Source organism: Xenopus laevis, chromosome 3S (assembly GCF_017654675.1).
Source record: "Xenopus laevis strain J_2021 chromosome 3S, Xenopus_laevis_v10.1, whole genome shotgun sequence".
Lineage (NCBI taxonomy): Eukaryota > Metazoa > Chordata > Amphibia > Anura > Pipidae > Xenopus > Xenopus laevis.
Genome location: NC_054376.1, coordinates 107,315,385 through 107,342,311, shown reverse-complemented (window position 1 = coordinate 107,342,311; position 26,927 = coordinate 107,315,385). Strand labels below are relative to the sequence as shown.

Below are 26,927 nucleotides of genomic sequence, written 5' to 3'. Positions count from 1 at the left end.
AGTGAGAACACAGATGCCAGACGCAATGGAAGGATGAGTATCAGGGAGGCAGTGAATTTAGATCCATCATATCCATATGTGTAATAGTCTTTGTAAATACTTGTTATACATTGTATGTAGTGTTACTTGTTTTGCATGTGTATTATTTCTGTAGATTTGTGTATAGCAGGAGTGCCCAAACTTTACTAATGCGGGGTCTACTTTTAGTGAGGTTGTCCCATTATGATCTACATCCATAAAAGCATTGTTAGCATTATATTTCATGGAAAATATTACTTAAATATTGCTTTATGAGAAAATGTATATTGCTATATTTAACAAACAACTGTTTTTTATGTGACCTTAAATGGATACTGTCATGGGAAAAAAATTTTTTCAAAATGAATCAGTTAATAGTGCTGCTCCAGCAGAATTCTGCACTGAAATCCATTTATCAAAAGAGCAAACAGATTTTATAGATTCAATTTTGAAATCTGACATGGGGCTAGACATATTGTCAATTTCTCAGCTGCCCCAAGTCATGTGACTTGTGCTCTGATAAACTTCAATCACTCTTTACTGCTGTACTGCAAGTTGGAGTGATATCACCCCCCCCCCCTCAGCAGCCAAACAAAAGAACAATGGGAAGGTAACCAGATAACAGCTCCCTAACACAAGATAACAGCTGCCTGGTAGATCTAAGAACAGCACTCAATAGTAAAAACCCATGTCCCACTGAGACACATTCAGTTACATTGAGAAGGAAAAACAGCAGCCTGACAGAAAGCATTTCTCTCCTTAAGTGCAGGCACAAGTCACATGACCAGGGGCAGCTGGGAAATTGACAAAATGTCTAGCCCCATGTCAGATTTCAAAATTGAATATAAAAAAATCTGTTCTTTTGAGAAATGGATTTCAGTGCAGAAGTCTGCTGGAGTAGCACTATTAACTGATGCGTTTTGAAAAAAACATGTTTTCTGATGACAGGATCCCTTTAACATAATAAATATCTGAATGAAAAGCATAAAACCGGAGGATGATTTAGACATGCTGTTTGTAGACAGTTTCTTGAGATCTACTGATCGCCAGCTAAAGGTCTACTCGTAGATCCTGATCTACCTTTTGGGTACCCCTGGTGTTTAGCTTTTGTAAATAAATATATGTTTTGATTGAACTATCTCTTTTGTTAAAGAACCCTTATAACCAGGAATACTTTTGTACATGTGTTTATGAGAATAAATATACAAATTTATATAAATATATCCTTGGTCAACATATTGTTGGAACTATGTTGGCCCATACAACTGTAACAGCTGTATATTTGTAACCTTAGGTTAGCCTTGACCAGATTTTGGACCTTAAACCTAAAACTTTTGAAAACTTGTTAAATGGAACTTGATACAGACACAGACAAAATACAAAAAAAAAATGTAGGGCCCTATAGGGATACAGGCCCTATAGAGTTAATCTTTTCACCATTTCCTTGGATTATTGGGTAGAATCCCTGTTACAGAATTACCTTTACAGAGATTTGATGACACTGCTCTGACTCACTCCTATATAGTGTGTGCAGGGAGTGGCCTCTTCCTCTTTTGCCTCTGGATGTGATTCCAGCTGGATGTGCTCAGGGGGACTGAGTGCAATAGGCCCAGAAGAAGGCATGTGTCCAAGTCGGGGACCAGGAAACACCGTGAATGAGGAACAGATATAATAGGGCAGACTTGTCATAGTCTCTCTAGGAGAGAAAGGCAGATAGGATAGAGAGAAAGAGCAGCTGAAGCTCCAACAAGGATTTGCAGAAAGGGAGTAGCTTCCCAGAGGCTCTGTGTGTTGCCTCCAGTCAGGGACCTCAGTGAAGAGGGACTGTAGGGTAGAAGCTGCTTTCCTGACAATTTCCAGGAGGGAAAGGTTGTACTGCATTTGCCTGTGTACTCTCTGTGTGAGCCTGCCTTGTTCTGTGTGAACTCTCAATATGCTGTTTTCCTCAACTCCTGCGTGAGTACTGAAACCTGTGGTCATTTGCCCTTTTTGGCATAATAAACCGTTCCTGATTGTTAAGAACCTCCTGGTGCCCAAGTTGTTTTTGTGTGCACAGTAGCCTGGGGGGGATGTAGTTGCACTACACCATAGAGGGAACACTTCCACTTAGCCAAGGCCCTGCCCTGGGTGTAAGTCGCGTGTAACCCATGCTCTAGTGTTCTAGCTGGTGAATTAACCCCAAGTGGCCCAAATAGGTGTTACAAAAATACAAAATCTTAACCCATAGGCTTCACAGCCTTTGATTAAGGAGACAAATACAGTGGCTTATAGAGGCAAGCAATGCAACCTTTGCCATCTATAAAATATCCATCAATTATCATAGTTTTCCCTTGTCACTGTCATTATGGGATATATCTTATAACTTTATCTGAAATACTTCTGCCTGACACATGGAGCTAGCCCATTTGCATATGCTCCACCTACAACATAATTTTCACAGAGGGATGTACACTGTAGCTTCAGTACAGTACCAAAGCTGCTCCTTTGTTCATTCCATAGAGGGCTTCCTTGTGCCAGAAGGTACTGCACCTTAAATTCTATTAGGGTTATGTTATAAAAAGCATTATGTTTGCACAGGTAAAATACCCCATAGCAATCAGGAAGGAGCTGTTTAAAGGGCAAGTAAAGTCTAAAATAGAATAATGCTAGAAATGCTGTATTTTGTATACTAAATATAAACATGAACTTCACCACAAGCCAAATCAAACAAATAATTTATGCTTTCAAAGTTGGTTACAGGGGGTCACCATCTTTGTTAAAGGAAAACTATACCCCCAAAATGAATACTTAAGCAACAGATAGTTTATATCAAATTGAATGACATATTAAAGAATCTTACCAAACTGGAATATATATTTACATAAATATTGCCCTTTTACATCTCTTGCCTTGAACCACCATTTCGTGACTCTATCTGTGCTGCCTCAGAGATCACCTGACCAGAAATACTACAACACTAACTGTAACAGGAAGAAGTGAGGAAGCAAAAGGCAGAACTCTGTCTGTTAATTGGCTCATGTGACCTAACATGTGGTTTGTATGTGTACACAGTGAATCTTACGATCTCAGGGGGCGGCCCTTATTTTTTAAAATGGCAATTTTCTCTTTATGATTACCCAATGGCACATACTATTAAAAAAGTATATTATTATGATAATGGTTCATTTACATGAAGTATGGTTTTACACATGAGCTGTTTTACTCAGTATCTTTTAATAGAGACCTACATTGTTTGGGGGGTATAGTTTTCCTTTAAACATCTTTGCAAGACTAAGACTCTGCACATGCTCAGTGTGGTCTGGGGTGCTTAGGGATCGTCATAAACAAAGCTGCTTGAGTTCTGCATGGCTGGGAAGTAAGGTGGGGGCTCCCCCTGCTGTTCATAAGTATGATTGTTTCCCTGCTCAGCAGTTAGGGACCATCTTACAATTCCTATCCACAGCAGTAAATGAAGGGAGAATTTCACTGCATACAGTCAGGTTTCTTATAAAAACGGTTCACATTTTTTAATTAAAGTATATTGGAGATAGGTTTCTTTTTCATTAAAGAAAGTAAAAATGGGATTTTATTTTTTTGCCTTTACATGCCCTTGGTTGCCCATTGTCTTGGTTGTTATGGGTTTCTGCATTTGGAACTTGTATTACACATGGTGGAATGCATCAAAGAAGGTGCATTCCACCATGTGTAATAGGATTACAGTTTGATGCAATTATGTGCCCATTTTAGCACCTTGCCCCTATACAGCCTTATAAGGGAATTCCACCCCAAAACAGTTTTTACATAATTAAATAAAATATAATTCTAAGCAGTTTTCCAATATACAACAAATTTCCAATATGAATGAATTGTAAATTGATATTTATAAAAGTATTTGTAAATGAACACTGTACTTATTGATCCCTTTCTGTTGCCAGCACTCATTTCTATTTCTGGCTCTTAAAACAATGCAGCAGAAGTCAGTTCACAAAGGAGGAGATTGAAATTGAAATGAGAACGAGGCATCTTTGTGGCGTAAAATTGCTGGCACTAGTAGTATTATTTCAGAATCTTATAGGGCTCATAAACGAGTGCAAGTGTAGTGTGCAAAGTGCAATTTTGAGTGCAAGTCACCATGTGTTTTTTTTTTTTTCCTGGATTTCCAATGTAATAGCAACTGCAATGAGCCTCATGCACAGGGGCACTGCTGCTATGGGGCAAGTTGAGAAATTCCCCTCAGGTGGCAGCAGTCCGCAAGGTACCAGGGGCAGCAAAAAAATGCTCTTGGTAACTTTAGGAGCCAAAATACAAATTTTTAAATCTGAATTTTAGCTCTGCTAGTGCAGAGTTCTCCACACTAGCGACGCTTCCCCCCCCCTGCACCTGCTCCAGCACTGAAAATGGAATGCGACGGGTGCAAGGGGGGTGACATAGGAAAAGCTGTCTCAGGGTGGTAAGAAGCCCTGAAACGCACCCTGCTCATACAATATATTAAAACTAGTGCAGTTGCAGGAATTGGACACAATTGCACTGAACATCTTCCTTGTTTTAATATTGACAATGCCATTTCTGGTGCTCAGTGTCAAAATTGCATTTGCCCATTTCTTTAGGCACATATATGTTGTGTGGTTTGATGCAGCTCACTGCAGGAATTATCGCCACCTCCAAGGGTCCATTAATAGCATATTAATAGCAATTAAGTTTACAAATCACTTTAAAACAACTTAAATGTTTATTGGAAAATTGCTGAGAATATCATATCATTTCTCTCATGTGCATAAAACAGGTTTTGGTGAAGATCCTTTTAAATGTAATTTAATTTACTTTTCAACCCTTAATAAATTTGCCCCTTAGTATCTAACTATTTCCTTTTGACATTTTTTTTGACATTTTTCTTGTAATAACCCTGTTCATTTCAGAAGCCTGTTGGGGTAGTGTCACCCAGTAACTCTGGGCATAACAGGAATGTAACTAAAGATCATTAGAGGAGCATATTTGGAATTGTTGATGAATTAGTCAAGACTAACCATGCTAGATATCGGTGTATAATCCTGCTGTTTTATGCAAGGAAACTCATTGCAGAAACCTGGATGGCCTTTTAAATTTTATTCAAAATATGGTCAGACAATCTGTTTGTTTACAGGTGTGGACACCATAGGCTTCTCAATATATTTTACATAATGTTTTAATAGTCTTTAATATAGTGGTGTGGGTAAGTGCAGGGAATCAGATGCTTGTTGGCACTAAATTAGCTGGTCACGCCCTAATTCCACCTTACTTGATAATTATAGGTGTTTGTAGCGGTGAGCGTAACTTCCAATTTTGCTACTATTATACTAGCAAGCAGGTTATTACGCTAAGATGAACATAAACTTCCCACTCCATCGCTTAAAACCAACACATACACTTTTAATATGTTTCGTTTTGTAAGGCGTGACATTAAAATACATGTTTATGAATGACTCAAAATACAATGTACTCCAGCCAAGGGAATGTAGCAATAACCAGCAATCCAGTCTCTCAATTTACATTTTAATAAAAAAGTTAAATTATTCTTATAATACACATGGAAATTTTTAAAATAAAAGAGCATTTTATAGTATGTTCCTATTGCAGGGCCTTAAGCTCCCCATAGACGCAACGATTCTTCTTGCCGAACTACCAGTTTTTGAGAAGTCCGACCAATCCTTCGAAATTATCGTGCGGTTAGTGGGATTCGAACGATCATACATCTTACGATTTTTCGGCCGACATCTGACAGGAAATTGATCGACCAGGTCAAAAAATCTTTGTCGGTCCCAGTGAAATCTATCTATGTTTGCAGGGCCAAGCAGGCAGCTCCCCTTTGTTTTCCTGGCAAATTGGTCTTTTTAGTTGATGGTCAATTCGTACAATCGTACGATAGTTCCGAGAAAATCATGGTCTCACAATGAGGATCGGATCTTTTAGAAATCTCAACATCTATGGCCAGCTTTAGACACTCGGTCGGCTACCCCTGCCCCCTCCCCTGTTGGAAACCATAGTAACAATGTTAATAAATAAATAAATAAATAAAGGGGATAAAGTAATAAAAAGTTCAATCTGATTGGTTGATATGGGTTACTAGATCTGTACAAACTTTGTGCCTTTAATTACATGTAGTGCTATAAGTGGATTTTAATAGTTTCTACATGTGCACCACAATATGTTACTGTAGACATTTAATCACACTGTCTGTGCATTATTTGCAGGTTAATAATTCCCTATACTATCCCACATTTGGAACACAGAGCAACGGAACACCATTAATGGCTCTTCCCAGTTCTCACCAGACTATTCTGGCAAACATGTAAGTACTCGTCCTCCCTTAAGGGGTGTCTGAACTTAATTGTAAGGAATCACATCATTGTACTTATCAGTTATTTCTAGAACTGGACTCATTCAGGCATCAAACGTTACTCCTTTTACTGAGCAAAGCAGAGAGAGAGTGAATCACAATGTCATGTGGCTGCAAATATGAGAAATTTAATAACGAGTACAACATTTACTTGCCCAAGTTGGCTATGATAAAAATATCAGTTCCTGTCGAAGCTGGAATTCTGTAGATTTCTGTAGATCTCTTTTGCCCTAGTTTATACTGCACTATTGCTGGTTTGCTTCTTTAAGAGGGGAGGCTCCCTGTCAGTTTCTGCAGCAAAAAGTTCTGGGGTCCAAAAGGGTGCTGGTGAAGACGGGGGTGCTTCACAAAAGAGCTGTCACTCATAGATCCTACAGTACTTAAAGGAAAACTATACCCCTCAAACAATGTAGGTCTCTATAAAAAAAATATTGCATAAAACAGCTCATATGTAAAACCCTGCTTCACGTAAATAAACCATTTTCATAAAAATATACTTTTCTAGTAGTATGTGCCATTGGGTAAACATGAATAGAAAATTGCCATTTTAAAAAATAAGGGCCACCCCCTGGGATCATAGGATTCACGGTGCACACAATCAAACCAAACAAACCATACATGTTAGGTCACATGAGCCAATTAACAGACAGAGTTCTGTCTTTTGCTTCCACATTTCTTCCTGTTACAGTTAGAGCTGCAGTATTTCTGGTCAGGTGATCTCTGAGGCAGCACACAGACCATCACAAAAAGGTGGTTCAAGGCAAGAGATTTAAAAGGACAATATTTACTTAAATATATATTCCAGTTTGGTAAGATTCTTTAATATGCCACTGAATTTGATATAAACTATCTGTTGCTCAAGTATTCATTTTGGGGGTATAGTTTTCCTTTAAAAGTTGTTACAATTACTTTGTTAGGGGTAAAGTCAAGATGCAAATGTAGATGTGCTTTGCCCTGGATGCAACTCTGACTGCCCTAACTTTAACTACCTAATTTGGTCTTGTTCGGTCCATACTAGATACCGAGTGCAAGTGATTAAATACATACACAATGTGATGGGAGTCCCAGTTCCACTGGACTCCGAGGTCTGCCTACTGGCAATTATAGAAGATATATATCCCAACACGTACCTTCAGACAGCCATGGCAAAACTGCTCTACTGGGCAAGAAAACTCATGACACAAAACTCAACCCTTGTGAACCAATCACTCCCATACAAGGAAATTACCTATAAGAACAGAGAATGTTATATAAATATAACAAGTCCCTGGCTTGAGAGCCCCTAAACTACAATACATTAAAACGTGCACTCCCTAAGTGAATCACACCTCTCTGAAAGACCACAGTATCCTACAGCCTACCTGAACTATGTTACATATGTAAATTTACTCAATTGTGCAAACTTTCATGATACAATATGTCTTGTTGTACTCTGCTCCACCTTTATATCCATTGATCTGTAAGCAATATACCTACTGTAAGACAAACTTAATAAAAAATGGTTGATTCACAAAAAAGTGCCATGCAATTTGCCCACATTGCACCTGTCACCTAAGTGACACCTGACCTGAGGTGCAATTCTTTACTTCCAGAATGCCTTGCAAAGATTTGCTACTCTTAATTGATGTATGAGCTCCAGTTATACATCTCTGATTCTAAGTTTTAGACCAAACTGTATCTAAATTTAATTCACATAATAACCACAATTTAAATAGTAAGAGGATTTATGAAATATAATACAACCATTTTCTAAGTCTTTACACATCGAAGTAAAATCATTTGATCGTACGGTAAAATAGTTCGAATCGTTCGATTCTAAGGATTTAATCATTCGATCGAACAGTTTTACTTCGATCACAGAATACCCAAATTTGATGAAAAAAGTTCAAATTCGATATTCGAATTCGAAGTATTTAAATTCGATGGTCGAATTTCTAAGTACTTTTTACTTCGAAATTCAACCCTTAATTAATCTGCCCCTTACTGTATCTAATCATCAAATTGATCTTTTTGTGTAGTTAAAGGCTATTGTTCTTTTGGTTGTTTTTTTTTTTTTTGGCCAGGTGTATTGTTCTGCATCCATACATGGCTAATGGGCCAGAAGAAATGAACCTCCAAAAAGGGGAAGGAGTCCGTGTCCTAGGGAAATTCCAGGAAGGCTGGCACCGAGGAGTATCACTGGTTACTGGAAAAATTGGGCTCTTTCCAAGCTATTGTGTTAGTCCTGTGTACAGGTTGGAAATTCAAATCTTTCATTTAACCAATGAGTCTTAGTAGTTTGTTGCAGGGCAAGTTCAATAAAATCTGAATTTCAATTTCAGATCTCATGTACAGGAGGAGTATTTTAAACTAAGGGGGTTATTTATCAAAGTTTGAATTTATCTCAATATTTTCTGCTACAAACTCCGATCAAATCCACTCTGGTTTTTTACGCTGATTTATTATTAAATTTTGCTTTACAGATTTTCACAATTCTTTACGGATTTTTCATGCGATTTTCACAAGTTTTTCGTCATCACTGCTTCATGAATTAATACATGGACTTTATGTTGGCTACATGGCTACATTTCGAAGTCTAGAAGCCCCCAGCCATAGCAATAAACTCTAAGGGGCAAATTCATCAAGGGTCGAATTTTCGAGGGGTTAAATCCCTCGAAATTCGACTGGGGAATAGAATCTAATAGAATCGAATGGACAATTCGGGCGAATTTACACGCTGGCGAATAGTCGAATTGGCGAATATTCGCCAGGCGAATAGGCACTTGATCCAATATTCGCTCGAAGGATTTTCATTCGATCGAATGCCTTTTTATTCGATCAAAAACTTGGAAAACAAGCCTATGGGACTTTCCCATAGGCTTTTAAAGCAATTCGGTAGGTTTTAGGTGGCGAAGTAGGCAAAGTATTTTTAAAAGAGACAGTACTTTGACTATCGAATGGGCGAATAGTCACAGCGTTTTTGCGCTCGAACCAGTACTTCGACTATCGAATGGCGCTCGATCTATTCGAATCATTCTACTCAGGCGAATTTACGTCAATTCGATAGTCGAGGAGCAGAAAAAACTACTCGAAATTCGAAGTTTTTTTACTTCGAATCCTTCACTCGAAGTTAGTGAATCGGCCCCTAAGTAGAAGAGCTCCTACATGGAAATGGGATAGGAAGCAGAGTGTTACTGCTGAAGATGATTATCCTGGAGGGTTTTTTTTTTTGCTAGCAATGTGCCTGCTTATAAAATGGATCGTTACAGTGGGTTGCCAGAGTATAACTATTATTAAGCTATAAATCATCCTTTCTTGGAAGCCACTTATAACAAGAGTATGAAACGTGGATTGTACCTCATTGTGTAGTTTAGGTTGATTTATGGAACACTGGCCTGTAACTATTAGGCTGCAGGGAATTGTGCTGTGTTTGTGCATCCAGCAATGCATAGAACCAAATTCATTTAAATAAAATGCAGAAATATACTGCACCTCTAACTGGCCACAGGGATTATCTGTGTTGTTTGGGCATTGCCCTTAAATCTGGCTGACATTTCTCCAATTAGGGAAAGAGTAAGTTTAAAATGTTAGTGTAGCATAAACGTTCTATGTTGCTTATTTTCTTTAACTCATTGGCAGTATTTAAAAGAATGTTAACAGTAAAAGACATACATTCACATGTGCATCAATACACATCAATATATACAGTACTTATACATGTATTATATATATTCTAAACATGATCCACCCAAGAGAGATGGATGGGCTATTTGGCTTTGTACAACACAGGTAACCCTGGTAACTTTATCCATGTAACGTTTATTTGCAAGGTTGTGCATTACAGGGATATTTAATAAAAAGAGCAAAATTTGCACGAAAATCTAGTAAGACACAGCAACAACAAGTACAGGTATAGGACCTGTTATCCAGAATGCTCAGGACCTGGGGTTTTCCGGATAATGGATCTTTCCGTAATTTGGGTCTTCATGCCTTAAGTCTACTAGAAATTAATTTAAACATTAAATAAACCCAATAGGCTGATTTTGCCTCCAATAAGGATTAATTATATCTTAGTTGGGATCAAGTACAAGCTACTGTTTTATTATTATAGAGAAAAAGGAAATCATTTAAAAAAAAATTGGATTATTTGGATAAAATGGAGTCTATGGGAGACAGCCATTTTGTAATTCGGAGCTTTCTGGATATCGGGTTTCCGGATAAGGGATCCTATACCTGAAGCAAGTTTTGGTCTTCAGCTTGAAAGTCTAAGATGGTGTCATGGGTTACTAGACCTGGTGCAAAATTCCTTGATTTTAATACAGTACCCATAATATCAAGGAGATATACAAAACGTATTTCCTGGGAACAAATGTCCTGCATTGTAGCAGGGTCAGTAGATAAATTAATTTGTCAATGTTCTTTAGTCCAAGAGCCAAAGCAAAGTGGAGGGAGCCACATATTCTGTAACCAGGAGACGAGTCAAAGACTCATAGACATATGAAGTGGTTATTTATCAAAATCCTTTTTTACTGATTATTTTATTTAAAAAAGTCTGACCAAACTAGAAAACAAAAAAATCAGAATTGTACCATTTTTTTAAGATTTTTGTTTTCCCGAAATGCTGAATTTGTTTGGGCTTTTTCCTTAAAAATCCAAATTTTTGGGATTTTCTGGCTAAGTCCAGTGCAGACCAAAGAAATTTCTAAATAGGATAGGGACCTCTCCAATTGACCTTGGGGTATAATAAATCTCGAAAAAATTCTATTTTTTTTCTCCACTAATAATTTGGATTTTATAGTAACAAAAAAAATACTTGCATTTTTCTAGTTTTTTGCATTTGGACTTTAATAAATAACCCCCGAAGTGTCCTTTTAGAGCTCCATGTATTAACGTGGCAGTTTTTTATTCCAGTAAAACAAATAGAAAACATGTGCTTGTCCGAGCTCTGTATGATGTCTTTTAAATTGTAAACTCTTTTGGGCAGGGCCTTCTTCACCTTTGTATCGGTTACTTTGTATAAACCTATTTATTTTACAGCGCTGTGGAATATATTGTCACTCTAAAAATACAATTCATGTTAACAATAATAACTATAATAATAATGTGTCATTTTATTATACATGTATGGGACCTGTTATCTAGAATTACTCGGGACCTGGGGTTTTCCGGGTTAAGGGATCCATAATTTGATCTCCAGAAAATCAATTAAACATTAAATTAACCCAATAGGCTTATTTTGCCTCCGATGGCGATTAATTATATATTTTTAGAGTTTGGAATGAGTACAAGGTACTGTTTTATTATTACAGAGAAAAGGAATAATTCCGACAGAGAAAAAGGAATAATTAGAAAAAAATTTAATTATTTGAAACTTTCTGGATAACGGCTCCCATACCTGTACCTTCTTCTTTGCCCAAGGCATTCTGGGATTTGTAGTCCAATACCAGACACATGTTGCTGTTTATAAGCAACATTTCAGAGATATATCTATATATATATATATATATATATATATATATATATATATATATATATATATATATATATATATATATATATATATAAAAGTCCAGAAAGTACCTGCACTCTATCCCTTCAGGTTTGTGGTGGGTGCTGGGTCAAAGTTATGACATATAATCTTCAAAAATGGATCCGCACTCCAAACAATTCAATCAAAGTGATTTTTATTGAATTATCACTCACGTGTCCAACGTTTCGGCCCACATTAGGGCCTTTATCAAGGATGATAAAGGCCCTAATGTGGGCCGAAACGTTGGACACGTGAGTGATAATTCAATAAAAATCACTTTGATTGAATTGTTTGGAGTGCGGATCCATTCTTGAAGATTATATATATATATATATATATATATATATATATATATATATATATATATATATATATATATTTGTTTTTTTTGTTTTTTTTCCTAGTGCTGTGACTATTAACTAATAAATGCTTTGTTCTGTAGGAAATCTCCCAACTACACTGATCCTAGAGTGTCAGCAAATAGCACTAAATGGATTTCAAGCAGTGCCTCGGTTTCTTCACAAGGCAGCATGTCAGAAAATGGATTGAGCCGCCCCTTCCGACCTTTTGTACCAACTGCTGTGGTTGAACCGATGAAACAGAACATGCCTTCATCTTCAGCAGCAGTAACCCTCCGAAGGAACAGCAAGATCCTCAGAAAATGTATGTGACAGTTTTTATGCTGTAGATTGCTGTCTTCACTTGAAAAAGTATATTTAGATATGGTCCTGCAATTTAGTGAGTTTGCATGTTAATGAGTGGCCAATGACCTGGTAAGTGGCACCTTATGGAAATATTGAAGTATTTACTGTTGTTTGATGGATGAATAAATTGGAGTGTCAGAATCCCTGCCAGGCTGCCCCCACAAGGGTATTTGTTTGAGTGAACTGTTTTAAGAACTTGAGAACAGCATATACATTGAAGTGCATATCAGTTTTTGACATATGACAGCTGAAGGAATTCATCATTTATTAATTCACTATTCTCATGTACACACTTTTTAAAAAAATTGTTTTGTTTTGTTTGTTTTTTTTTAAAAAAAAAAAAAGTGTATATTAGTGATGTGCAGGTCCCAACCAGAACCCTACCGGAGCCAGCATGGCCGCTGTATTTAGATACCCGACCCACCCATCTCTGACATCATGAAAGGGTGTGGGGAGGGGCAAACGCGTGTCAACGAACAGATGCGGTTGTGATCTGATGGGATTTTTAACCCTGCCATATCGACATCTGGCTGACTTTTGGCCAGATATCGATCAGAGAAACCCGCCCCACACACGGGCCAATAAGCTGTCGACTCAGTCTGTCAGCAGCTTTTATCAGCCTGTACATGGCCAGCTTTAGGCTGTGGACACTGAGATTGAAAGGAAGCGCTCAACCCGAAAGCCCCCTGCGATCCAACAATCTTGTGCGAAAGTCAGTTCAAACATGCTCCACTCATGGGTCCCATGCAGGCCCGGATTTGTGGAAAGGCCACCTAGGCCCGGGCCTAGGGTGGCAGGGTTTTAGAGGGGTGGCATGCTGCCCAACCACACCCACATTGATTCAAAAACACTGGGGATGTGCTGGAGAGACAACCATTTTGTTCAATTTCCTATGAGCCAATCCCCATTGCTCCGGTCCAGACGATAAAAGGGGAGGGGACAGGGGCGACAAACGGCAGTGGGCCTAGGGGCACCCACTATGTAAATCCGGCCCTGGTCCCACGGGTTTCAGGCCTGGCCGCACATCACTAGTATTGATATTTATGTATATACAATGTCATACTGGGCCGTCAGGAAAACCCCAGTGAGTCCAGGAGTCACTCCTTAGTCATCCATATGAGTTTATAGGCCTATCCCATAGGCATTTCACATTTCAAACAAAGATTGTAATGGAGAGAAAAACTGATGATAGTTTGTAAAGACAAAAGACTTGGAGAACAGTGATGGGTGAATTGAATTTGCCGGAAAATTCATGAACTTCCCGCAAAACTTGTGAAACGGCAAAGAATTTGCGAAACGCAAATTTTGATGCCCACGTCAATTCGCAAACAATTTTGATGCTCACTTCAATTTTGATGCCCGCGTTAAAGTCAATGGGCGTGGAATAAAGTTGGTGCGAAACAGTTTTGAATTGAGCGACTATTCCAATGTGCGTCCAGATTTTTTTATTTTCGCAGCAGTTTCAGAAAATTATTCACCGGTGGGCGAAAAACTGGAAATTCATGCCGGCAAATTTGTGCCTGGCTAATTTATTCGCCCATCACTATTAGTGAATAAATTGGCTCAGAGAAAAGGAAAATAGTGTGTTGAGTGGACCAGTGGTATAAGCATTTCTGTTGGCCCCCTGGCATCCCAATACAACACTGTATAACTTTTTATGTAGCTAATATTACAGAATTACGTTGTAAGCCTGAGTGGTATTTAGAGTACTTTATAAGTGATGTAAATATTATTGGCTCAACCAAACTTTACACAATTTCTTCTTGACTTCAAATCACAGATATGGCAATATAGTATATTAATGGGCCAGAATGGCAACCTGTATATTGTGACAAATGCCAGAGAGGCTGTGTAAAGATGCCATAGATAATTGTTATTTATTGGGCCGCTGGGTAGCTGTTTGAGCCTCTGCAGGACCTATTTTGAATCTCAGTCTGGACCTAAACATCAGGGTTTGGATGCTTAAAGCAATAAGCAAACAATGAATTATTATATGAGCCAATGAAGGGGCAAAGGAATCTTACAGTGAGACTGCAATCCGATTTCTAAAATCTAGCTCCATGATCTGTACTTTAATGGCATGTAAAGTCTAAAATAGAAATGCTGTATTTTGTATACTAAATATAAACATGAACTTACTGCACCACAAGCCTAATCAAACAAATGATTTACGCTTTCAAAGTTGGCTACAGGGGGTCACCATCTTGTAACTTTGTTAAACATCTTTGCAAGACTAAGACTGTGCACATGCTCAGTGTGGTCTGGGCTGCTTAGGGATCATCATAAACAAAGCTGCTTGAGTTCTGCATGGCTGGGAAGTAAGGCAGGGGCTCCCCCTGCTGTTCATAAGTATGATTGTTTCCTTGCTCAGCAGTTAGGGACCATCTGACAATTCCTATCCACAGCAGTAAATGAAGGGAGAATTTCACTGCATACAGTCAGGTTTCTTTAAAAATGGTAGACATTTTTTAATTAAAGTATATTGGAGATAGGTTTCTTTTTCATTAAAGAAAGTAAAAATGGGATTTTATTTTTTTGCCTTTACATGCCCTTTAAAGGGGTTGTTCACCTTTGAGTTAACTTTTAGTATGATGTAGAGAGTGATATTCTGAGACAATTTGCAATGGTTTTTCAATTTTTATTATTTGTGGTTTTTGTGTCATTTAGCTTTTTATTCAGCAGCTCCCCAGCGTGCTATTTGATTTAAATAAGAAACTGGAATATGAATAGGGGAGGCCTGAATAAAAACTAGCAATAACAATACATTTGTAGCCTTACAGAGCATTTGTTTTTTAGATGGGGTCAGCAAAAGCTATAACAAATAAATAATGAAGACCAATTGAAAAGTTGCTTAGAATTGGCCATTCTATAACATATTTAAAGTTAACTTAAAGGTTAACTTTAAGATATTGCTTAAAGGCTGTCCCCAAGGCAGCTGACAGTCGCACCCTGGTGCATGAGCATGTATGTGCACTCAGACTTGCACAAGAGATTGTGGGGAAGCAGGGGATGCAACTGAGGAAGGGGATTAATACACTTCAAAATATCCCATAGAAATAAATAGAAAGTGGGTACATTTTAGGGGCAGATTTACTAAGGTTAGAATGATAAATTCAAATTTGAAAACAACCAACTCAAATTTGAATTTGAATGTGAGCTTTATCACACCCGACCCTTGAAACAGTTCTTATTCAACTATTCTCCACCTAAAACCTGCCGAATTCACGTAGAAGTCAATGGCAGAGTTCCCTTGAACTATTTGAAGATGTTAATAATAATAATAATATTAATAATAATAAGCCAAATCTTTGCCAAGTTTTGCTTCAAAAATGATTCCCTAAAATTCAACCTTTGATAAATAACCCACTTAATTTCACATTTTGACAAATCTGCCGCATGGCTTATATCAGGGGTTCCCAACCGTTTTTTTTTTTTTACCCATGAGCCACACTCAAATGTAAAAATTGTTGGGGAGCCACCCCAACAAGAAAATATTCCATAGGAATGCCAAATAAAAGCTGTGAAACACCATTGATAGCCCCACGTGGACTGCTAGACTGCAGGAAACTCTGTTGAGTAAAATATGTGTTTTTATGCCTCCAAAACTTGAATTTAAGCCAGGAATTTAAAAATAGGCACTTATTATAAGGGCAATGGGAGCAACAGAGCTCACGAATATAAAGTCAGTTATTTTTATCTTTTATGGGTTAACATGTCACAGTGCTATTTAAAAAAGGGTGGATAATCCCATGTATGCTTATAGTAATATGTATAATTTTATAGTGTTGTCTTAACTAATCAGAATACAAAGAAAGCTACTTAGTTGCGCAGAGGTCTGAATCTTTCTCCACCCTGAGAATAAGTATTAACAATATTTATTGGCAACTGCATGAATTTGTTTTAGCACCAGTGTTACCATCAATCACCTCCAACCCTAATAAAACTGAGCTACAACCAGAGTAGCAAACTGAACTGTAGTAAACTATTTGTCAGGGCATTAGCACAGTACGAATAACTACAGTTTATATACAGTATATAACTGCAATTATATAGTGAATAAAATCCCCCTTGTGTAAATTATAAGGATATTATAAGTTACCAAGGACTTTCATGACCATATAAAAACACGAGGCCGAAGGCCGGGTGTTTTTATACAGGTCATGGAACTCCGAGGTAACTTCTAATACACAAGTTTCAGTGAGTCATGTGACCAAAATGACATCACTAATCACCGTTTATAACTGATGACATCACTAGTCACCGTTTATTAGGATATAATTTACAACGATATTAATGGCTTTTGTGTATTATATAATACACAAAAGCCATGAATATCTTGTAAATTATATCCTTATAAATGGTTAGTACTGATGTCATCAGTTATAAATGATGAGAAGTGATGTAATTTCTGTCACATGACACTGAAACTTGTGTATTATAATAAATAAAGTACCCCCTGTTTCAAAATATGAGGATATTAAAAGTTACCTCGGAGTTCCATGACCTGTATAAAAGCACTAGGCCTTTGGCCTCGTGTTTTTATATGGTTATGAAACTCCTCGGTAACTTAAAATATCCTTATATTATACAATAGGGGGTACTTTATTCACTATATATATTTATCTATCCATTGCTTAAATATTTCTCTTACATTACAACATTTGGATGTTGAAACTCTTAGCCCCCATACACCCAGGGGTTTATTTACTAAACTCCGAATGCAAAAATCACAAAAAATTTGTGATTTTTTTTATAAAATTGGACTTTTAAAAAATCACGAATTTTTCACACTTTATTAAACCCCGAGGATGAAAAAGTCAGAATCTGAAAATCTCAGACCTGTAGAGGTTGCATATAAGTCAATGTGAAAAGTCCCAATGATTTTTTTCATGTGCGCTGGGTTTCGTGCAATACCCTGAAGTTTTCTGAGTTTTCAGGCAAAAATTCGGATGAAAAATTTGAAAAGATTGTGAAAATCGGCTTTATTCCCGCAAAGCAAATTTTCGGAAAAATGTAATAATAAAAAAGTTAAAAAAAAATGGAGCAGATTTGATCGGAGTTTGTCAAAGAAAATATTGAGATAAATTCGGACTTTGATAAATAACCCCCTTACAGAGTCTGGAGTCCCATAGATGTGGGATATGATTTATTAACAATGCCAGGAGGAGCTGCTTCCAAACACAACTCCAATCTCAGTTGGGACAAGAAACTGCAGCCCAATTTATCTCTTTTCTGCAAACTATATATGATCACATGTGATTTACTGAATTGCATTTTAAATGGGTTATTGAGTTGTTTTTTAAAAATTGCACTAGATTACAAGATTGACTGACACATGAAATCAAGTGGGGTCTGATGCTTTAAACCAAGTGGAGTAGGGGTAACGTTTAAATGAAATTAAGCCATTAACCTAGTACCTTTCAACCTGTTTATTTGGCATAGATCCATAGAAGCATAGAAAGGTCCGTTTTCGATCGAATTTGAATGGTATGAATAGAAGTAATAGCGATTCGAATCGTTCAAATCAAATCTTTTCCGAAAAAAAAACTTTGTTTTTTCAAAGTCCAACAATTGACTTGATAGGCTCGAGGAGGTCTCCCATAGGCTAAAACGGCAATTCGACAGGTTTAAGATGGCGAATGGTCGAAGTTGAATTTTTAAAGAGACAGTACATGATAACGTTTAGAAAATCTAATTTTTTTAAAATGTGAATCGAATTTGGACTATTCCCTAGTCGAAGTAAACAAAAATTTGCTTGAAATTCAAATTTTTTTAATTGGAATTTTCACTTCGACCTTTGATAAATCTGCCCCTTAGTACTGTTAGACTGGTTTATGATCTTTATGTAGGAAAGAACACCCATGTATACTCTTTTTTCAATATTAACTCAATGAAAAGGCCTTGTGCCGAACAAAAGTTTTTGCCTATTTTATTTTAATACAGAAACATCTATGGTTTTTGTTACTGTACTAATCAAGAAACCCAATTTCACTTTATCTTTTTTTTTTTTTTTGCTACAAGTCACTGGGGGTCATTTATAAAGTTCGCGCAGCGCATATTTTTCGCAAATGGTTGTATTGCGCATGTTTTTTGCTGAGCGCTAATATATTGCACTGCTCTGCCCGTCTTTCCGGTTTTTGCGAATTCGCAGTGTGAATAAATTTTCGTAAATGGCGCGCAAATGAGACAGTAGTTTGCGCGAGCGCACCCAATGTGCGAAGTTGTTGTGCGCGAAAATAGCGTTAAATTCGCAGTTTGCAAAACTGTTTTGCGAATATTTTATCCGCCACCAAAGTTGTGGCGTAATTGAGTCGCAGAGTGTGCGCATAAAGATTCGCAATTTGCGAATTGTGACATATTTATAAAGCCCCTTTAGATATTCGCATTGTGAATAAAAAATTCGCAATTCTGTATGCACCCTCTTATTCAGCTTTATAAATATAACCATGCGCAGGGCAAATATATTCACTTTGCGAACCAATCTGCCCTGCGCGAAGTTTATAAATGACCCCCACTGTATGCATAACTAGTAGAACAAATTACCAGCAAACAAATGAAAACTGGCCATACACCTAAATAGTTGGTCATTGGTCAAGGTTCCCAAATGAGATCTTGGTCTTGGTCTGAAAGGACTGTATTCCTCATTTTAGCCACCTTAAGTCAATGTTTGGAGAAATAAACTGGCAAAACAGATAACGGTTCACAGATAAGCCCTCCTTATCTCAAAGCCTAACAAAGGCTGCAGCATAGGATTCATTAATACCAAGATCTTTATTATCCTTTAAACAACTTACTGGGGGAAAAACAAAAAAATTATCCATTTATAATGGCAAAGAAATATGGAAATATTGTTTTTTTTTGTCATTATGTTCTGTGCTTATGGTATACTGCCTTCTTGGGATCCTTGCGAGATTACTCCTACTTTAATTCTAGTACTTTTGCTTTATTGTTCTCTACTAGTAAAATGTATAATTTTTAGTATCATAAAGTAGAGTTTTTAACTCCCCAGTTCTTTGACTTTATTTCATGTTGTGTTGCAGCTCTGTAATGAAATGCTTCTTCTTGCTTTAGTTAATATTCCAAACTTGTTAAAATTACTTTTTTCTTAATCTCCATACAATTGTATTTTTATGATACAACCTCCCCGATCGACAATATTAGCTTGTATTTTATTCTGTCTTTGTTAGTGTACAACAAGACCAGTATATTTTTTGTCCACTATCAGTTTAATATGAAGCCATAGAAATTAGTGACTTTTTTTTTAAACTGCCGAAGTAATGATAGCAAAAATTCTCGGGCGTTCGGCGCCCTGGATGCAACTGCGTATTTAAGTAAATTAGCATTGTCTGAGCGAATTTTCACCTGCCGAAGTGTAGCGATGGGTGCTAACCCGCTTAGTAAATTTATCCCATGGCCTTTGTATTCAGAGAAGACTACACATGATCAAAGAGAGGCGCCTCTCTGCTCTGGTAAAGGTAAAGAAAAGTCACTTGACCACTTGAACAGCAAAGCTTTACCTGCCAAACTGTATGATGTTCAGTGGCTCTCTCTTCATGGGAAGCTCAAGGTGAGAGGTAACTACCACCAACTTCCTAGACAGGACAGGGTGTACCCCTGGGGATGTGCTGTTGAGGAGCCATTTTTTGGTTCATTGCCCAGTGTCAAAAGCCAGGTGTTCCCTAGTTACAGATTTGCAGTTCTCTTCTCTGAAGGTGGCTGGATATCTTCACCTGGCCTATGGAATCTTGGACATCTCTGTCTACAGTACTGACCATACCTACCTCATTGTGTCAGTGTTTAAAGGACCAGTAATATCAAAAAATGAAATTGTTTTAAAGTAATAAAAATATAATGCAGTGTTGCCCTGCACTGGTAAAACTGCAGTGTTTGCTTCAGAAAGACTACTATCGTTTATATAAATACGCTGCTGTGTAGTAATGGGGGCAGCCATTCAAAGGAGCAAATGCTCAAGTTACACAGCAGATAACAGATAAGCTCTGTAGAACATAATGTTATCTGATGCCCATTACTTATCCTGTGCCATATAGCCTTTTTTCAATTTCCGCCATTGCTACAAAGCAGCTTGTTTATATGAACTATAGTAGTGTTTCTGAAACAAACAGATCAGTTTTACCAGTGCAGGGCACCAGTACATGATATTTTCTTTACTTTAAAACACTTTCATTTTTTGGTGTTACTGGTCCTTTAAAGGAGAAACAATGTAAGGAAAAAAGGCCTGGCACACCTGCCTTTTTTCCTTACATTGTTTCTCCTTTAAAGGACCAGTAACACCAAAAAATTAAAGTGTTTTAAAGTAAATAAAATATCATGTACTGGTGCCCTGCACTGGTAAAACTGATCTGTTTGTTTCAGAAACACTACTATAGTTCATATAAACAAGCTGACGAAGGGGGAACGCCCTCCGAAACGTTGTTTGATGCAATAAACATACCAGGGGTAGGACCCAGGTTTAATTTGCTCCGTGTGCCAGGCCTTTTTTCCTTACATTGGTCCATTGGAAGTGCCGTCTCCCTTAGGCCTTGGGCACCAGCGTTAATTGACGAAGGGCCCGAGTGTGCGCGTGGTTTCTGTGTACAAAAGGAGAAACACACCTTTAATAAAAAAAAAACCCTACCCCCTACCCTACCTAGACCCTCCTCCCCCCAGCCTAGCTGCCCCCATGGGCAAATGCTTACTTACCCCTCCATGCAGATTCTGTCCAACGGACTTCACAGCAGAAATCTTCTCTCCGGTAATTTTGGAATGAGACAAGCGAAATGGTGCATGCGCAGTTGGAGCAATTTTGTTTCACAACAACTGCGCAGGCGCCGAAACTCACAAAAGCTGCCAAAGTGCCGGTCTCATTCCGAAGGTTACCGAATCGGCTGAAGATGGTGCCCATGAACTCAACATTTGCCACCCTTATTTTGCCTGTGGTTGGTTAGCATGCCAGTTATTCTTGATCTCAATTTGGCTCACTACCAATGGGGCATTGCCCAGGTACCATTGTGTTCCTACCAACCTTTCTAGAAATTTTAACTTTGTGGTAGACTTTGTTCTTATGTGGGACTGGGAGTTTTCCAGATATACCAAGCTCCAACTGGCTGTATATAGTCTCTTAATTGTTCCCCCCCTTCCCCCCCAAAGGCATAGACTCTTCATAAGACAAAGACTAAGGGGCAAATTCACTAAACGACGAAGTGCCTAACGCTAGCGTGAATTCGCCAGCGTTTCGCATTTTCGTTAATTCGCCGATTCACTAACAGACGCTGACGTAAATTCACTAGTGTTACTTCGCACCCTTACGCCTGGCGAATTTGTGCAACGGACGTAACTACGCAAATTCACTGACGCGCGCATTTTTCTGAACGCTACCTTTTACACTAGACTTCCTTCGCCACCACAGACCAGGCGAAGTGCAATAGAGTAGATAGGGATTGCTTCAAAAAAAGTTGAAATTTTTTCAAAGTCCCAAAAAACGCTGGCGTTTTTTCTTTTTTTACGGGTGATAGCCTGAAAAAGATCGAAATTTTTTTTGGGGCTACCCTCCTTCCCCCCTACATTTCCTAACTCATGGCACCTTAACTATACAGTGGGCACATGTGTAGAGCAAAATAAAAATTTTATTTGATGTTTTGAAGGTTTCCCAGGCTTGTGTAGTGCTGCTACATATACTTCCATTGTAAATTCAATTTGGCGCCGTATGCAAATTAAGCATCGCTAGCGTAACTTCCTTTTGCCTGGCAAATTAACGCTACTGCAACTTCGCAACCTTTCGTTTTTCCTGTGCGCAACTTCAGATTTTAGTGAATTTGCGTAGCGCTGGCGAAAATTCGCCTGGCGAAGTGCGGCAAAGCGGACGCTGGCGCAACTACGAATCTTAGTGAATTTGCCCCTAAATCTTTGTCCCATTGTTATTCTATCCATGACAATATTTCGCCAGTGGACTGGGGGGGGGGTTGGTTCTGTATGGGTGTAATGTTATTGTAATATTAGTTATTAGTAATATTATGTTCATATTTTGTTGTAAAGTTTTCAATAAAAAACATAAAAACCCTACCTGTAGAAAAGCACTGCGACATTGCCCTTCTGTTGTTTCATATCTACTGAACTATGGCATTCAGAAAGCATTACTTATACTTACTAAAAGAACATGACAGAGCAATTCTCTTTTACAGAAGCACAGACATGTATTCTTCAGCACTCACATGTTACAGTACTACAGCTTCTGATAAGCATCATAGGAAATACTTATCACAATTTTGGATGTTCTCTTTCCGATAGTTAGTGAAGTGTTGCTAGCTAATACAACTAGAAATATAAACAAGTATGCCATATAATGAATCAATATATATTTTTCCAGGTTCAACTCTCCAGAGGAATGCCCAGAGCAACTCTACTGCCCTTCCCATGACTTCCACTTACCGACCTTCTTCAGCCACCATTCAGTCTCAACCAATTCATATATTTTATAATGCCTCCCAATCTAATGTCGGCACAAGTGCTGAGAACTGTCTGAGACCACAGTCGGCCTACAATGCAGTATCTTTTGGTGGCAGAACCAATGATTACAGGAGATATTCCACTGCCAGCTATGTGTTTATAGAAACAAATGAATCCTCTGCTAAAAGTGATTCAATGGCAAAATCCCCATTAAGAGGACCACCATCTATACTAGTGAAACCGGATACACCTAAGAGCACAACTGACAAGGTATGCTTTCACCATTCCTACTTTATCACATACTATGATTAGTGATGGGCAAATAAATTTGTCTGGCATGAATTTGCGCCGAATTTCCACGTTTCGCCATCGGTGAATACATTTGCAAATTTCAGTGAAATTTCGCCGGTGTCAACATTTTTTGGACGCGAGTCTGAGGAGTCGCTCGCGTCAAAATCGGTGTGTGTCAACACTATTCGGACACCCATTGACTTAAATGCAAGCGTTAGCTTGGACGCGTGCGACAATTTCAGATTTTCGTGATTTTTCATGACAATGTCCAATTTTCATGATTTTTTCGTGATAATATCCAATTTTCACAATTTTTTCTAGAGCATGTCTGATTTTCATGATTTTTTCATGAAAATCTCAAAATTTCACGGGTTTTTTTCGTGAAACTTTCCAATTTAACGATTTTTCCACTAATTTTTCGTGAAACGGAGAGAAATTCGCCCATCACTAATTATGATGCATGACTACATTCTACTTGGTAAGATCTGTTGGTTTAGGTCTGTGTTAGACATACTGTATACAGAGAACACTGACATACTTTATAAACAAATTTTTACTGGGAATTAGAATAAGCCTAAAATTAGACAAGAAAAATGAATGAAGGCAAAATAATTTCTCTAAATGTTATAAAATACCTTAAAGAGATACTGACCCCAGAAAATAACCTTCTTTTAGCTCTATCATAACATTGTGTTTGTATACTATTTATAATTTTGTCATAAAACTATTTGTGGGATGCTTTTACATTACCTTTCTTACCCCCATGTTCCTGTATGAGGGGGCTGCCATATTTGTGCAGAAGGAGTCCGTTAGCATGAGAAACTCTAACTGACAGGTTAAAAAGGGACAGTCAGGTTGGCAAAACAGTCAGGTTTAGGAACTTCGAGTAACAATTACTTACAAAAGCAGAACTATCAGTGAAAAACGATCAACATGACCTATATGTAACTTTTAATGTAGATTTATATTTTGAAAAGAAAATTGTTAGCATCAGTATCACTTTACGTGTCCTATGCCATAGGGCAGGTAGTAAGGATAAAGCCTCTTTGTGGCCTGAATCCTCTACTGCTCCTTAACGTGGCCATCTGAATGATGCACAAGTTAGGGGGCTGATAGGGTCAAGTCTATTGTTGGCACCTGTCCAGTTTTCAACAGAAAAGTTGGGTTTTTACCCAAGTTGCCCAGTTCAAAACTGCCTGCCTGGATTTCAGGCCCAGACAGGACTCTGCCCTAATGGGATAATCAATGTGGCCAATCACCGGCCCCCTGACATTACCAGTCCCTAATGTCACCAGCCCACCCCTAAACATCATCGTTCCACCCCCAATATTACCACCCTCTATGTGCAGAGACCTGGGACAATGCAGGAAGAGCAGCTGCTAGAAGCACCCTTGTGCCAGCGCTTGATCTAACCCACAATCTGGAGTTGACCAGCTGCTATAAATGATAAAAAGCCAATATTTGTACACAAAAAGAAGGATAAAGATCGCCAGCAAAAGGTATGCCTTTAAAAATAATTTTTACAAAAACATGAGGTGTTAGTACCACACGTAGGCCAAAATATGTAAGCTCACGTGCCACGCCAAGGCCCCTCATTGCATGTGAGTTCTTCACTATCCATTAGTTAGTATGTTGTGCAACAGAGTAGTTAGCCCATATTGCACTTAGTCTTAACTAGTGAGAATATAGTGAGAATATATTTATAAATATATATTATATTATATATATATATCATAAAAAATATAATGGATTTAAACTATTGTTTCAGCAGGTGAAGACAGTGAGGTTCTTGAACTTTAGTCCTCCTCCATTAAAGCGCCAGGGCTCTCAGATACAATACAGCACCAGGAATGAGCAGCTAATAACAGAGGCACCAAAGGCAGAAGGAACGGCAGCTTCTGAAACCATCTCAAATCAGCAGCCACGAGCCAACCCCATGCTGATAAAGCCAACAGACAACCGAGGAATGTACAAACTAAGAAGTTCCAGCAGCGACATTGTTGTCCCAAAATCCCCAATTTCTGTTGCCAGCAAAAGAGCACCAAATGACAGCATGAAAAGATGGAGCGCTGTCTATTACCCACAAGATATACTCTCCTCTTAAATTTGCTTTATGGGACTTAACATTGGAAATACTATCTTCAGTCCTGATCTTTTTTTATAGTGCTTTTTTTTTTCATTTTGTTGGACTTGGTAAATTATATTTTGTGTCAGAGTTTCAGTGTATCTTTTTCATCAATTCATTTTGTCGTTCTGGACAGACTTACTATGTCGAGCAAAGGATCACTGGCAGGTTCAGTAATAAATGTCTTTTCTTCACCTTGTCCTTACTACCCGGCCAGTTTTATGGCAGATATTCTGTCATTCCTTTTTTTTTTTTTTTTTTTTTTTTTTGCAACACACAAAATCACATAATTTTTTTGTCCAAAATATCAGCTGGATGATTTTCCTCCCCTGCAAATAAGGTCGCTTACTCATCAAGATGAAAGTCACAGATACGGGATGTATAGAGACATGGAGGGACCAGAAATATATTCTCTTGTTATAATGTAATGAGTTGCTGATATTTGCATTTGCTAATGTCTGTATCACTTTTTTTAATCTCTCTGCATCATGCAAAACTAATTTCCACCTATTATTGTACACATTTTGATACCAATAAGTAAGCATTGTTACATTTTGTTAGACAAAATTATCATCCATTATATATCTCCAAAATATTGTGCAGTACTTTACAGAGACAACCATAATTTCCAGCAGTTTCTGGCCCAGTGGAGCTTACAATTTAATTCCTCCATCTCATCTACAATAGCATGCACAATAGGGGGCTGAATATTAACTTTATAGATTGCAGTTTCTAAAACCTGCATTTAGGCAGGTTGTTTAAACTTTCATTTTGAAAAAAATATAGAATTAGCAAAAAAGTCTATTAAAAAAACATTGTGATTTTTTGCCCTGTGACAGTGGTTACTAAATTTTAGGGCAGCTGCCCCAAAACCATCTTTGGATCTATATACTTCTAGTTTTCTAAGCTCAGTAAATTGTTATCCTGATTTCTACAGAATTCTGTACATAAAGAAAGTACAGTATAGTAGGGATGCACTGAATCCACTATTTGGGATTCAGCCAATCCCTGAATCCTTGGTGAAACATTCGGCCAAATACAGAACCGAATCAGAATTCAAATTTGCACATGCAAATTAGGGACAGGAAAAAATGGAAAAAAATCTTCTTTTGTGACGTGATTTCCCTACCCACCACTAATTTACATATACAAATTAGGATTCAAATTCTGTTCAGCCAGGCACAAGGATTCGGCTGAATCTGAATCCTGTTGAAAAAGGATGAATCCTGGCCGAATCCCGAACCGAATCCTGGATTCGGTGCATCCATACAGTATAGTGATCAGGGCCATATTTATATATAGGCATCTGAGTGCCTGTGCCTAGGATAGCAACTTTAGGGGGGGGTGACCCTCAGGTGCCTATATACTGTAATAATAATAATGCCTGTGTAAATCCAGTTGTGAAGCTGGGGGATGTTGGGTCACAGGAGTAATTTGAGGGAAGCAATGTTAGCGAAAGTGTTATGTACAGCCATGCACTTTTGC

The 26,927-nt window shown here is 37.9% G+C and overlaps 1 protein-coding gene across 5 annotated transcripts in view; it reads left to right on the top strand.

The window, feature by feature from the left end:
• The window catches only part of sh3rf2.S (SH3 domain containing ring finger 2 S homeolog), a 119,614-nt gene extending 93,346 nt beyond the window's left edge, over nucleotides 1-26,268 (top strand). For 2 of the 5 annotated variants that reach the window (XM_041587602.1, XM_018254230.2), the window contains exons 6-10: nucleotides 6,225-6,322; nucleotides 8,434-8,604; nucleotides 12,322-12,542; nucleotides 22,947-23,296; nucleotides 25,086-26,268. In XM_041587602.1, the coding sequence (XP_041443536.1) occupies nucleotides 6,225-6,322; nucleotides 8,434-8,604; nucleotides 12,322-12,542; nucleotides 22,947-23,296; nucleotides 25,086-25,421 (1,176 nt within the window). In that variant the 3' untranslated portion in view covers nucleotides 25,422-26,268. 5 annotated transcript variants of the gene reach the window in all.
• The last annotated feature ends 659 nt before the right edge of the window (nucleotides 26,269-26,927 follow it).